The sequence below is a fragment of the Ochotona curzoniae genome, unplaced genomic scaffold (assembly GCF_017591425.1).
Source record: "Ochotona curzoniae isolate NIBS_2020 unplaced genomic scaffold, NIBS_Ocur_1.0 contig_2318, whole genome shotgun sequence".
Lineage (NCBI taxonomy): Eukaryota > Metazoa > Chordata > Mammalia > Lagomorpha > Ochotonidae > Ochotona > Ochotona curzoniae.
This window is the reverse complement of record NW_024465419.1, coordinates 12501125-12516838: the sequence shown is the minus strand read 5'-3', so window position 1 is coordinate 12516838 and position 15714 is coordinate 12501125. Positions and strand designations below refer to the sequence as shown.

The 15714-nt window shown below is 37.8% G+C and overlaps 1 protein-coding gene across 4 annotated transcripts in view; it reads right to left on the bottom strand.

Annotated features, from left to right (window-relative positions):
• Positions 1-15714, bottom strand: part of VPS13B (vacuolar protein sorting 13 homolog B) — a 595475-nt gene that overhangs the window by 548554 nt on the left and 31207 nt on the right. For all 4 annotated transcript variants that reach the window (XM_040972638.1, XM_040972637.1, XM_040972639.1 and 1 more), the window contains exon 4: positions 9056-9176. In XM_040972638.1, the coding sequence (XP_040828572.1) occupies positions 9056-9176 (121 nt within the window). The remainder of the gene's footprint in view (positions 1-9055; positions 9177-15714) is intronic.

Here is a 15714-nt window from a genome sequence, read left to right as displayed (position 1 = left end):
TAATAGTTTAGAAAGTTCAAAAATTTTAATTTCATGCTACTGTGGAGTACTCCACAACCTCTGTTACAGAGGTAAGTGTGAGACAAACAGCATTTTAAAAAGATAAATGCTTTAACTAAACATAATTGTCTCCAATGGTATCCATTTTATCACAAAAGGCAGGATTTCATTCTTTTTACTGCTGAGTAGTATTCCATCATACATGCATATCATGATTTCCTTCATCCAATCACCATTTACCAACAAATCCGCAAAAGACAAATGTTTTCCATATTTGTCCAATTAATATACATACTAAAAATGTAATGCATATTGGTAAAACTGACATTTTGAGATTTGATTACTATTTACAAGCCCTCTTCCATACTCTTTCAGGAACAGCATTTTGTCTCCTATTTTTTCAAACATTACTTATTTTTAAAGATTTATCTATTCTTTTATTTTAAAGTCAGATATACAGAAAGGAGGAGAGATGGAAAGATCTTCCGTCTGCTGACTCACTCCCCAAGTGGCTGCAATGGCCAGAGCTGACCCAACCTGAAGCCAGGAACCCAGAGCCTCCCCTGGTTCTCCCACAATGGTACAGGGTGCTAAAGTCCCTGGCCATCCTCAACTACTTTCCCAGGCCACAAGCAGGGAGCTGGATGGAAAACAGGGGTGCCAGGATTAGAACCAGTATCCTACATGGGATGCTTGCGCGTGCAAGGGGAGGACTTCAACCACTACACTACTGTGCCAGGTCCAAAGATTTATTTATTTTTATTGAAAAGGCAAATTTATAGAGAGGAGACAGAAAGATCTTCCATCCACTGGATCACTCTACAAATGGCCACAATGGTCGGAGTGGAGCAGAGCCGCTCTGGAGCCAGGAGCTTCACACAGGTCTCCCACACTGGTGCAGGGTCCCAAGACTTTGGGCCATCCTCTACTGCCCTTCCAGGCCACAAGCAGGGAGCTTGATGGGAAGTGGAGCAGCTGGGACACAAACTAGTGCTCATATGGAATTAAGGTGCTTGCAACACAAAGGATTAGCCAATCAAACCACTCTGCTGGGTTCAAGCAGTGATTTTTATACTGATATCATGCAGAAATCTTCAGTTAGTGAAAAGTTTGCTATTGTTACAAAGTATATTGAAAGAATGTCATGGTAAAAAAAATAAAATGGAGGGAGGGAGAAAGAAGGGTGAAAAGGAGAGAGGGTAAGGTAAGTATCATTACGCTCTTTAAACCCTACATATGAATTACATGAGATCTGTTCCTTTCATACAAGAGAGACAAAGATAACTGAACTTGTGTGTAAAAGGGAATCAACCTCTGCAGGCAGCTGACATGGCTAACACCTACTCTGAAGACTGCTGTGAGAAAGCTTATTAACGTATTCAAGTATAACATATAAAAACTAGTTCCTAGGCCAACGTGACAGCCTAGCAGCTAAAGTCCTCGCCTTGCATTTGCCGGGATCCATTATGGGAACCAGTTCTAATCCTGGCAACCCCACTTCCCATCCAGCTCCCTGCTTTTGGCCTGAGAAAGCAGTTGAGGACAGACCAAAGACTTGGGACCCTGCACCTACGTGGGAGACCTGGAAGAAGCTCCTGGCTTTGGATTGGCACAGCTCTGACTATTGAAACCGCTTGGGGAGTGAATCATTGAATGGGAGATTTTAGTCTCTGTTCTTTCCTCCTCTCTGTATATCTGACTTTTCAATAAAATTTTTTAAATTTTTTTTAAAGTTCCTTCATTCAATCCCAATAGATGAAACTAGGAAAAACATGTACTATAATTTTAAGTTCAAGATTTTCTCTTTTTCAGAAACTATTACTAGCTTTCAGAGTACCAGTTATCATATGCAATAGAATAAACACAATTTTTAGTAGATACTAAGTTTTCAAGAAATCAGACTTTGAAAAAAACTTTAAATATCCAATTTATCAACTATAATGTACATTAATCATTAGTACTCCTAGTCAACATCGATGTAAAAAATAAAAAATAAATGTTTCTAAGAAGTATGCATGATTGATATTTGCTTTCCTATTTGGGGAAATTCTGTCAGTAATATGAACTCTTACATAGTTTTGATGAGTTTCCTAAGTTTTAATTAAGTTCAAAACAAAAGACAGCACTGGAGAAAACGCCCAAGGCAAAGCATTCTATATATGCTAATGGGTTTTTCACCATTTCTTAGCATTTCCAACCAAATTTATGCCATAAAACTGATGATTTGGAAAAAAAGGAGGGGAGGGGGACACACCAAAGGAAGAATCAAGTATCTAAAAAGAACTGCTTTTATAGAACACTATATAACCTTATTAAAAGTATAATAATGCCAAAGTGACAAGGAGTTACCCATGAAGTAAATTATACATTACTGCGCTTTATAACAACACAGGTCCTGGTAAGCTACAGGATGATATGAAGCAAAGAGAATTACCCCTCCATATACAGAGACTCCTGGGAGTATACTTGTTCAAATCCCAGCAATCCATGTCTACTCTCCTGGCATCAGAAAACAGAATCACCCTAGAGTAAGAATCTATCAGACATGCTATTACATGGTCCTAAAATACTGTTACTAGCCACCTATCTACAATTTCTTAGTAGCGGCTTCTCTCTCACCCACAAAACCCCATACTACCAAACACTACCTATACCACTCCCAAAAAATAAAAGATGAAAACACACAGTGGATCTTCACCATCTTTTCATCCTAGTTTTTTAAAAGACTAAGAATAAGCAAGCTTTATTAGCATAGCCTCAGATAGACCCAATAAAGCATAAATTAAAAGCAGTCATCAGATTTTGGTAACTAAGCAATATTTTAGGATAATTACTCTAGGAGCTAAGGGAAACAGCTGTGAGTTAAAGATACTATCAGTTTTAAACATGGTCATGAAAGTTTCAGAAAACTAAATAAGGAGAAGAAAGTAATCTTAAGTTTGGTAAGGATGGCACAAAAACATTTCAAAGATAATTCTGTAGAAAATCCAAAAGAAACAACTAAAAACTGATCAGCAGACAATATAAAAATTATTTTCCGACACAGAAAAATGATGGAAAGAACAAAGATGGTAATCCCAATCAGAAGTAATTAAAATAGTATTATACCAAAATGTGCTTGGAAGAAAGTATTGCTACAAATTTTTCAGAGTAATTTGGCCATTTATGCCAAAACATTGAAATTATAAATATTTATTCTGTAGATTGATAAGGTTTTTCTTATAAGGAAATGAACCCAGTTGCATGCAAAGATTTATCTACCTCAAAGTTTGCTAAACATTTTAGACAACTGAGAATGGCAAATAATCTCAACAGTTACCAAAAATGGGCTTTTCAGATATATAGAAGAGTGACATAACGCATTATAAGCCAACAATTAAAATAACATTGTAAGAAATATTGATGGCCTGGAAACATGTTGTTGGAATAACATTAAATAAAAAACAAAATCACAAAAGAAAATGTGTATGTGTGTGTACAGAAAGAAAAAAAACCTCCACATGCTTGAACCTGTCTAGGCAATAGGATGGCTGACTGTCTGACATTGTCTGTACCAGCAATGCTAAGCACACTTAAATAACAGACTAATAAACTAAAGACTGCTTTTGAAGGACTATTCTAGTATGATAATATGGGGAATATCACTCAGGGGATGGGACTTTGGGGAGGAGTAGGGAAATCCTAGACCCTACAGAATTGTATAAAATTCAAAATTAAAATAATAACAAAATGAAGAGGGGGGAAAAAAAAAAAACTTCAGCTGCTAGACCAGAAAATCTAGGACAGCTTCTTACTATGAATGTCAGAGTCAGTGACGACAGATCTGGTTACCTAAGCCTGAGGAAAAAATGTCTGATTTTGTACAGATGAATAAACAAATGCCTATTATGAACTAGATATCATATTTGATCAGGGATAAGTAAAATAATCCTTGTGCCATCTACTTTTATAAAATTTTAATTGGAACACAGCCATATTCCTTACATGAACAAATGTCTATGGCTGATTTCTCATAAAAATAAATAAATAGAGTAAAACCCATCTATTTGTTGCCTACAGGAGACATATCTCACCAAAGATCAGAGGAAACTATATCTCATAGATAATTTTATTTTTAGCTTCATCTCTTCAAAACTTTCTCATTAAATTCTTCAATGACCCACAGATCACGTAATACCACCATTTTCTTCAAGAAGGTTCTTGATTTTGTTTTACATTTCTTCAGGGATACATTAGTCATTCAGTAGCATGTTATTTAACTTCACTGTGTTGTTAATTTCTTTTTTCTTCCTGTTGTTGATTTTATTCTGTGGCTTTTCACTTAAAGGAATGTATAGTAACTGTGTAATGGAGACTATCATATCCAGATGTGAGGATACAACACAGTATGCATCTCTACCTCCAGATCAAAGATGGACTCCCAATGAAACTGTTTATCTGGACTATAGGATGTGGACTCTCTGCCATTGCCCATGCCTGTTATGATGGACATGTGACTGTGTATGAAGAACTATGCCATAGTAATGGTATAAGGGAATTCAGTGAGGAGGAAAGGAATTGGGGAGGGGATAAGGGAAATCCCAGGGCCTATGGAACTGTATCACAAAAAAATAAGTAAAATTTTTTAAAAAGAGTAAAATAGCTGGGACAGAAAACATGCAGCTTAAAACCCTAAATACTAACTTGTTCTTTACTCCCTGTGCTAGACAATAAAGATTCAAGCTAAGTAACAACTTGTGACCCAGGAAATGAATGATTTTTACTTTTATCCTAAATACTCCAACTAAAATCCGTGTTTGTGCACTGTAGCACGGACATCTACATACATCTATTCTGTAGAAACGGGGAAGGAGAAGAAAGAAAAATGAAGACATTAAATCCAACAAAGAAGGTAAAGAAATGCAAAATTTTTCCCTGGCCTTTTTAGCAAACAAGATATTCTTTTAAAAAAATCAGTGATTGGGCCTGGCGCGATAGCATAGTGGTTAAAGTCCTAGCCTCGAACGTGCCGGGACCCAAAGTGGACGCTGGTTCTAGTCCCAGAGGCTCTGTTTCCCATCCAGCTCTCTGCTTGTGGCCTGGGAAAGCAGTCGAGGAAGCCCCAAGGCCTTGAGACCCTGCACCCTTGTGGGAGACCTAGAAGAGGCGCCTGGCTTCGGATTGGCTCAGCTCTGGCCGTTCAGCCGCTTGGGGAGTGAACCATCAGACAAAGACCTTCCTCTCTGTCTCTCCTCCTCTCTGTACATCTGCCTTTAAAAATTAAAAAAAAAAAATTAGTGATTATAAGAAAAAAACATATATCAGTTATTCAAGAAATACTGAGAGAAATTAAAGATAATACCACTTAGGGTCATTTTAGAGAAAAGGCAAAAGCGACCACAGATGGCTGCTTCTCACAATCCCTTTCAATAAAAGACAAAAGCTATCTATTTCAGAGTATGAAGTGTTAATCTGGCTTTAAAGTATTCTGATAGATCGATCCGTTAGGTGAGATCAGGCAAGATTTCTGAACCCAGTGAGGCAATTCATCATGCCTTCATAAAAAGTGGCATGCTTGCCTTTCACAGGAAATACAGGTAAGGAAATACAGGTTAACTCCATTGTGCTGTGTTTACACTGAGCAGGAAGATGAGAATACTACTGAATGTAAGCTACTACCAATGCCCCCATGGAATTCAATTGGTACAGCTAGAGGTCTGTTGTGTATTCATCTGTCTATAGTTACCGCATGCACCGGTATTTTCTGTTAAGTGAATTATCAATGAAGTAAGCAGCATCATACATTTATGCATCTTTTTACTTCCACCTCATATTAATTGAACATACATTAACACTGAAAAAAAAAAAGACTGACATTCCTGAGTTGCAGCTGTTTCTACATAAATAAATTCTTCATATAAAATATTCTTGCTTAGATTATTTTATAAAAATCCTACCTGTCATTTAAATGTACAAATGTAAGGATGTTCAAGCAACTTTTCTTTTTTAAAAAATTATTAATTAAATTTATTATTCCATGACAAAAAAAAGATTTCTGAACTCAGGACATGGAAGGCCTATACCCCGATGCAGGAAATAGCTACCGAGGATGAGATGAAGCCACATCCTTCAGCAACCCTTTAGAATAGGGGTCAGTAATCCCAGCAGGCAATGAAACTGGACAGGCAGATAGCAAGTTTACAATGCACAAATTGGAAGCCACACCTCCTCTGCCCTACTAATACAGTCTGCCTACCTGTCAATCAAATGACCCCTCTCCCAGGCTGTACTTTCCCTGACCTTGGACTTGTGGGTAGCACCTCCCCTTCCAGGCTCAGGAGAAGCCAGGCAACAGGGAAGGGTGCCCTCGCTCTCTCCCGTGGGTACAAGATCAAAGTAGAAACATCTCTTCCCTTTCCCTTTCCTGCCCACTCTACCTTTTCTATCCCTAAATGTTTCTGTGATTTCCTAATTGTTGAAAAAAAATCAGATAAAAAATAAAATTCACACTAAAGTACAGAGAAAATTGAGGAAAAATTAAAAATTGACAGCATTGGACTAGCACAGTAGCATAGCGAGCTAATCCTCCACTTTGGGTGCTGTCATCCCACAGTGACACAGATTTGAGTCTCAGCTGTTCCACTTCTGATCCAGCTCTCTGTTTAAAGGCTGGGAAAACAGCAGAGAATGGCTCAAGTCCCTGGGCCACTGAACCCATGTGGAAGACCCAGAGGAACTTTCTGACTCCTAGCTTGATATCAGCTTAGCTCCGGCCACTGCAGCCATTTGGGGATGAACCAGCAGATGGAAGACATCTCTCCATTGCTCCTAATCTATCTGTAAAATCTGCCTTTCAAACAAACAAACAAAAACAACATGTTTAAAAACAGTTCTGTTAATCTCACAATAAAAAAATATTTCATTATCATCAGTAATTGAAAGTCTTGTCCTATATATCAATAACTTGAAGAAAATGTGTATGTATCAAATCAGTTCAATTCAGTGTTTTGAACTTCCCACAGTAAGAAATACAATGTCTGGGGGCCTGGCACGATGGCTTAGTAGCTAAATCCTCCCCTTGCAAGTGCCGGGATCCCATATGGGTACTCGTTTGTGCCCCGGCTGCTCCACTTCTGATCTGGCTCCCTGCTTATGGCCTAGGAAAGCAATAGAGAATGGCCCAAAGCCTTGGGACCCTACACCCCTGTAGGAAACTTGGAAGAGGTTCTTGGCTCCTGGATTCAGATCTGCTCAGCTATAGCCACTGTGGCCATTTAGGGAGTGAACCATTAAATGGAAGATCTTTCTCTCTTCTCTGTAAATCTGCCTTCCCAATAAAAACAAATAAAACTTTTTTAAAAATCTGTCATAAATCAGGACAAGCATTTGCACAAACACAAATTCCTAGAGATAGTATACTACATGCCACTAGACTTTCAACCTTTCTCTTTTGTAACAGTAAATTATCCAACCAATGCTATCACTGCCCAGGATCCAAAACATGAAAAAAAAAAAACTATTCTAGATATCAAGGGCAAAGATTACCAGGATGATGTTAGATACACACTAACAAACACCACCTATTTTTCAAAGAAAGTAAATGCCTGTCTACTGGTAACTTTCATCAAAAATCATCTCTAGATCCAACAAATGTTTAAACTCAAAAGCTGTAACAACAGATAACAGAAAAGATAAACTTGTCCTCAAAAAAGTTTTGAAAATACAGATTTATCTCTACCATGAAAAAAACCATAATATGGTTGCCAATGAGGGGAAGGTTCCCAGAAATGAGTCCTTAACTCATATGAGTTGCACTTTGAATGAAATGCTGTACTTTTTGTCCAAGGCTCAAGAGTATCCTTTTTTCTTTCTTTTGGCAAAGTGTAGCTACTCTGCCTTCCACTAACTGGCCAACAACTTCTAATTCCTTGACTGTGACTTCTGTCTACACTACAAGAGGACATGAGTCTTCCTGTTAGGTAAAGTAGAAAAGCACAAGCTAATCAAAAGTTACCACTAATAGTTCAAGTGGAACAAAATCCAAATTTATGACAATGAAATTAACAAAGTAGATAGAGGAAGAGAGAATTAGAGACAGACTGACATGTCTAGAAAATGAGGTCTGAGGTATAAACGAGTTTTAAGGGGAGTCAGAAATTTGGACAGAAAAGGAGTTGCCCTAACAAATGAGTACAACCTACACATTTAAATTACAATGTAATTTAATCTCCCAGGAGTTCTTCTAAAGGAGTTAAAAAGTAAAATAACTTGCAAGTTCTGGAACCATAACTATTCTAAAGCAGAACTGGAAACACTTTTTTCCCGACACCCTCTCAAGCAGTAGCAATTAATCTACCAAAAGCCAGCAAGATCACCAACACTTACTGGGTACAGTTCTAAAGAACACAAAGCAACAGCATACCACATTTACCTACTCATGTTCAACTGAATGTGACTCAAGACATATTAGATGGAACAGGTCCTATAGAACAGTGTACCTAACTCTAGCCTCTGACAAAAGATGGCACCATAAGACTGTCAAAAATTAACTAGGTTAAAACCAACTGAAAGCATACAGACCTTCAATAAATAAAGTAACCATATACCAGTGGTAACAGATAAATTAAATCAAAATAAAATTGACTGGTAACTGGTAACTATATAAAAACTAAGGTATTAATGTGTTTTGGTCACAAAGCTAACATTAAGTATTTACCAAGAAACTGTCTTTTTAAGTCACTATTGCCTCAGGTGAATAAGAATGTCAAATAATAAAGCATCAGAACTCTAATTTCACTAGCGAATTTTAAAGCTTTCAGATACTCTAACAAGCACCTTCTCATTTATCAACATGCAAGGAGAACAAATTACGAGTCTTTGCTTAGATGGTGAAAAACTGAAAAGAACAGTTTGCTGCCAAAACAAGAAAGGATTGAATGAAAGCCATTTCTGAGGGTTCTGGACACATATCTGAAATTTCATGATATTAAAGACTGAAAATGTACATTCTATGAAGAATTAAAACAGTATCAGAAACAAGTGAAATGTTGTCATTATCAATCCTACTGCAAGTTACCTGGTGGCAAATCAGGATCTGTAGGCGCAGCATGTTGCATTCTTCGGGGTTTTATCGATGCTTTTGTGCTCTCAGTAACACTGCGGTTGGTAGAATTAGAGCCACAGCTTTCATGCTCATCCTGTTTTTATTTTAAAGAAAAAAAAAAAAAGCAAAGCATCAATCACATTCAAGAGACGGGAAATGTTTCATTCCCTCTATGCAGTTTGATTACCCAGAGATAATAAGATAGACTTTCAATTTATTTTTCAACTGCATAAACAATTTCCTTAGTTTGCATCCTCTAGCAGCATCTAATACAAAACTAGTTATTTGAAACTATAAAATTTCATTTCTGATATCACAAGAAAAACCACTTGTTAATGCCCTAAGAATGGTTTAGCAAACAAAACAAACAAGCAAAAAAAAAAAAAAGAAAAAAAGACTGGTGCAAGTTTTTAAACTATTTCATCTCTAAGTTTAAAATATATTGAAAGGTCTCTGTTTCCTTTATTCATTATTTGTTAAATTCCTCACTGCTCTGTATTTCGCTCAATTCTTAGTCATCCTAACAATTAACCTTAATCATTCTTAGACTAAAGGGTTTCTAAAATTTTTTTTCCATTTATTTTCATTTTATTGAACAGAGACACAGATCTTCCATCAACTCATTCACTTCTCAAATGCCTGCAAGCTGGGACTAGACTATGTTGAAGACAGCAACCTGACACTTGCTGGAGTCTCCCATGTGGATGGAAGGGATCCAAGTACTTAGGCATCACTTGCTCTGCCACAGCTCAGATTACCAGGAAGCTGCCTCAGAAGCAAATAACGAATGCTCAAACCAAGCAGTCAGGTATGTTAACTGTTGTGTCAAGCATCCACTGCAAAGGTTTAAACAGGTTTTAATATGGATAACTTAAATTTTTTGAAAGCCATCCCCTTACTTATAAAATGCAAATGAGTACACTTTCCTTGTTTTGATTCAACATTAACAATGATATTATGTCTCAATTACTGAGTTTACATTAGACAGAAGGCCTATTCCGCAGAGGTGCATTTTTGGTTTGTTAAGTAACAGCACACAAACAGCGTCATTTTATTTAGAAGAACAAGAGAAGCCAAGCATTAAAACCAAGCGTATGGTCTTCTCCAAGAGGGCACCAAGAGGGCAGTGTAGCAGAAGGGTCCAGCAGCCTTGGAATGGGAAGCCACAGCTCCTTTGCAGTGGCTTTTGCAACAGCATCTGGATGTGAGCTTGTGGAGTCAAGGTCAAGAGTAAGGATTGGCTTCCAGTTACCAAGCCAAGCTGTTAAGGTCAGCAAGGCCAAGTCCCTTCTCCGTGTCCAACAAAAAGGCTGAGATCACTCACGTTCTCCAGAAGGCATCCCTCAAGAATGAAGTTTCAGAAATTACTTCAGTGAAAAAGCAGTCCCACAGTGGCCAATAGATCAGGTTCAAAGCATATGTTGCCACTGAGGACTATGGTGACCAAGTCAAACTGGCTCTGAGGTGACCAGCACCATCCAAGGGCTACCATCCTGGCACATGCTTCCACTGCCCCAGCGCAATTCCCTAGAGGCAACTGGGACAACCGGATGGCAAAGTTTCCCACTATGGCTTTCAAGGATGACAGGCCCCAGTGGTCCAGCGCTGATGTGCTCATTCTTGCCCCTGCCTAGCCTGGCATCCATATTGTTCCTATCATACCCAAAGAGACACTGACAGTGGCTAGCATCCACAACTACTACACCTGTCAGGGACTGCACTGCCACATCAGGCAACTTTACCAAGGGAAATAGTCTACTTCTTTGATCCCTAACTTTTAGTTAACAACAACAACAACAAAAAAGACGGTGCTATCAGGACTGACTTTGACCACTCCAGAGTATCTCTCTGCAGTGAATCTAAGTTCTAATTTAGGGTTTTTATACAAGGAAATGAAGTGAGCCTCTCTAGAAAGAGTATATGGATGTTCTGGGCTAATATTGAAGCCAAATTAGAAGGAAAAACATAATAAAAAGGATACATACATATATAGCAATGATCAGGAATAATGATTAAGTAAATAAAGCTAGACTATACAATATTTAACAACAATACCAGTATGGTAAAGGCATGGACTGGTTCAGTAAAAACTGTGTTAACAAAGCCTAGGGAGAAAATCTCACTCCTCATTCAAGTTGACCTGTTCCCAGATCTGATAACAGGATGAAGCTGCCAACGAAAGGGATAGGAGTGGAAACCATAAATAAGGAGTTCCAAGAGCAAATGAAAAGTTAAAGTGGATACAGTATTAAGTATAGATTGCTCCTTCAGGAAGCCAACTAATTTTTTTCAGAATACAAGATCAGAAATACACACTGAGGCACAGTGTGGGTAATGTTACTACTTGTGATGCTGGCATCCCTAATGGGCATTGGTTCATCTCTCAGCTGCTAAACTTCTGAGCCAGCTCCCTGCGAAGAGCCAGGGAAAAGTAGTACAGCATAGCCAAAGTATTGCATGGATTCCTATCACACTGAAGCTCCTGATTTTGGCCTGCTCAGTACTAGCTGTTATAGCCATCTGGAGAGTAGATGAAAGTCTCTGTCCTTCTAATTCTTTCAAAATAAGTAAGTCAGGGGCGGGATGGGGTGTAGGGGAGGGAGCAGATACATGCTTGGGAAAAAGATGCTGATGTGGAATGAGAATATAAACATTCCAGCACAAAGGGTATAATGGTACAGTGAATTAATTTATGAGAAATAAGGACACTTTATGATACCTTTATCAATGCTATTAAATTTTAGAAAAAAAGGAACATGCAATTTGAGAAGCTAGCATTATATGAGAGGCAAGTAAGAATCATGAAAGCACCGCCTTAATCAAAAATTCTGTCCAATCCCATATTGCAAAAAAACAAAAGAAATTAAAATCACAGATGCTATAACACTCTAGGGGAAAAGCATTAAAACTCAAAACAAGCAAAAAGTAAACTATCTGCCATGCTAAAGTAAATTTTCACATGAACTTCTGTTCATTTTAAGTTAATGCAAAATGAACATCGTGCCATTTCATTTAAAAAAAAAAAAAACTTTCTAGGCCTGATGTGGTAGCACAGCACCTAAAGTCCTCACCTTGCACACTCCTGAATCCCATATGGGCGCCATTCTAATCCTGGCTGCCCCCTACTCATCCAGTTCCCTGCTTACAGCCTGGGAAAGCAGTACAGGACAGCCCAAAGCCTTGGGACCTTGCATCCACATGGGAAACCCAGAAGCTCCTGCCTCCTGACTTTGGATCAGTGCAGCTCTGGCTCATGCAGCTGCTTGGGAAATGAATCACCGGATGCAAGATCTTCCTCTGTCTCTCCTCCTCTCGGTACATCTGGCTTTCCATTGAAAATAAACATAAATCATAAAAAAAACTTTGCTATTCAATCTCTTTGATGGTACACACTCTATTATTTGGCAAATGAAATGCTTTTAAAACACTGAAAAAGAAGGCTCAGTGCAGGGCATACTGGCTAAAGTCCTCTCCTTGAATACACTGGAATCACATATGGGCACTGGTTCTAATCCCAGCAGCTCCACTTCCCATCCAGCTCCCTGCTTCTGGTGGGAAGGCAATTGAGGACGGCTCAAAATCTTGGGACCTTGTACACAGGTGGGAGACCTATAGGAAGGTCCTGGCTCCCGGCTTTGGATCGGTGCAGCACCGGCCATTGTGGTAACTTGCGGAGTAAATCATCCGACCTAGAACATGCAGGAGGGAGTGGCACAAGTGGCTGCAAGCAAAGACCTGTGTACCAACTGCAATAAGTAAAATCAAACTGCAGACCTGTGGGTGACACAGCTTAGAAACCTACCCCAGGCAGAAGACTCTGATAACCAGAAGTACAATGACTAACAGCAAAAGAAGAGACAAAGGCACAATGAGTATTACTGAAAACTCTCCTGCAAAGGAACAAAACCCCATGCAAACATCAGAGTACACTGAGGAAGACATTGAGAAAATGGGGGACACAGAATTCAGAAAACTCATTTTAAAGCTGCTGATCAACAATGAGAAGCACATACAAGAGTTCAAAGAATTTAAGGAATATTTCACACAAGAAATAGCAGCAATAAAGCAAATCAAGGCTGATAGATCAGAAATTAAGAACACAGTAGAGCAAATGAAAAGTATAGTGGAAAGTCTCCAAAATAGAATGAAACAAGCAGAAGAAAGAATCTCAGAATTGGAAGATATTTCCTGTCATCAGGGGAAAGCAAACAAAAAGCTGGAAGCAGAGCTGGATCAGGCCAAAAAATGTATTCAAGAACTGAAAGACACTACTAAGCGACAGAATATAAAAGTTATGGGAGTCCCAGAAGGTGCAGAAAGAGAAACTGGTTTTACAAATATATTTAATGAAATAATCAAGGAAAATTTCCCTAATCTAGAAAAACAATTGGGAAACAACATCCAGGAGGGCCACACAACTCCCAACAGACCTGATCAAAAACAATTTCACCACCACACATGATCATCAAACTCTCTTCAATCAAGCATAAGGAAAAGATCCTTAAATGTGCACGTGAAAAAAATCAATTGACATATAAAGGAATGCCAATTAAACTCACAGGAGACCTCTCACAGGAAACTCTACAGGCCAGAAGAGAATGAAGTGACATATTCCAGATTCTAAAAGAAAAAAATTGTCAGCCTAGGATAAAATATCCAGCAAAGCTTTCTCTTGTCTTTGAAAATGAAATAAAATTCATCCACAGTCAAGAAAAGTTCAAAGAATTTGCCTCTTCCAAACTTGCCTTACAAATGATACTTTAAAATGTTCTCTTGACAGAGAAGAGGAAGCACACCCAACAAAACCAAAGGTAAATAGGAAGAACATCCCAGTAAAATGACAACAGAAGGCTAAATCAATGAACAACCCATTCCTACAATGACGGGAGGGAACAAATTACGACCCATACATATTAACCCTGAATGTAAATGGCTTAAGCTCAAGCAAACGTCATGAATTAGTAGACTGGATTAAAACACAAATCCCATCTATTTGTTGTCTAGAAGAGACATTTCACCCACAAAAATCAGCGGAAGTTATATCTCATGGATTTTGATGTTTTTGTTTTTGGTAGTTTCATCTCTTCAAAACACTTTCTTCTCATTAAATTCTTCAATGACTCATAGATCATACAGTAGCATCATTTTCTTCAAGAAGATTCTTGATTTTCTTTTACATTTCTTCAGCGACACATCAGTCATTCTGTAGCATGTTTATGGTGTTAATTTCTTTTTTCTTCCTGATGTTGATTTTGTTTTGCAGCTCTTCATTTAAGGGGATATATAGTAGCTGTATAATGGAGACTGTCATATCTAGTAACATGTTATTTAACTTCATGGCATTGTAAGTTTCTATGTTTCTTCCTATTGTTGATTTTGTATTATGACTTTTCATTTGAGGGGATGTACAGTAGCTGTGAAATAGAGACTAACATCCAGATGTGAGGATACAATGCAGTATGCATTTCTACTTCCAGACAAAGACAGACTTACAATGAAACTGTTTACTATATCTTGACAATAGGATGCTGGACTCTGCCAGTGTCCATGCCCACAATCATGGACATATTACTATGTCTGAAGAACTATACTTTAGTAATGATACAGGGGAACTCGATGGGGGAAGGATAACCGGGAAGGGGATAAGGGAAATCCCAGGAGCCTATGGAACTATCATAAAATTATAATAATAATAAATAAATAGTTTTTAAAAGGAATTACTGGGCCTGGTGCAGTAGCCTAGTGGCTAACGTTCTCATTTTACATGCACTATGATCCCATGTGGACCCTGGTTCATATCCTGGCTGCTCTACTTCCCTTCTAGCTCCCTCCTTGTGCCCCGTAGGAGACTAGGAACAAGCTCCTGACTCCTGGTTCCAGATCTTTTCCTCTGTATCTCTTTCTCTATAAATCCGACTTTCCAATTAAAAGGAAAAAAAATGTATTATTGTGAATAAAACCTTACTATAATTACATCTAATTCAACAAATCCATAGAAATGTCCATAGTCATATATTTCTGCATATCAACATGAAAACCATACTATTAATTTTTAAAACATGCAGTTGCCTCAAAAGTCAAGAAATAAAACATGTTCATTGAAGAGATGTGAGAAAGTTCCAAGTGAATTGCCAAAACTAGCATAATTATGAAAATATTCAACACTGAAACCATCTGAAATCACTTACTGTATATAGATTACAGTGATGTCATAATAAACATTACAGCCAAAATGCACTAAAATGCCAGCAGTCTAATAAATTTGGCATACACAGATGACAAACATTTTACAGCAAAAGAAAGTTATTTTATCATTTAAAATACCAGCAAACAAAGAAGAGCAAAGTAGACTACATGTGAGTGTTCAAATAAAGATTAAGTTTCCCTACAAGCTATATATCTATTATTACAAAGCAAATTTTTGGAGGGTATCCGCTTCAACAAAATGTATAATCAACTTAAAATTTTACTGTAGGGGAAAAATAAAAATTATTTAGGGCACTCATGGGTATACAAAGAAACATTACTGAATGTGTAGACCCTCCTTGATTAGGTAAAGAAATTATATATAATTTTTTAAGTTCTTTTTCTATATTGAGTTTGTTCCAGTTTAATTACATTTTAATTCTATT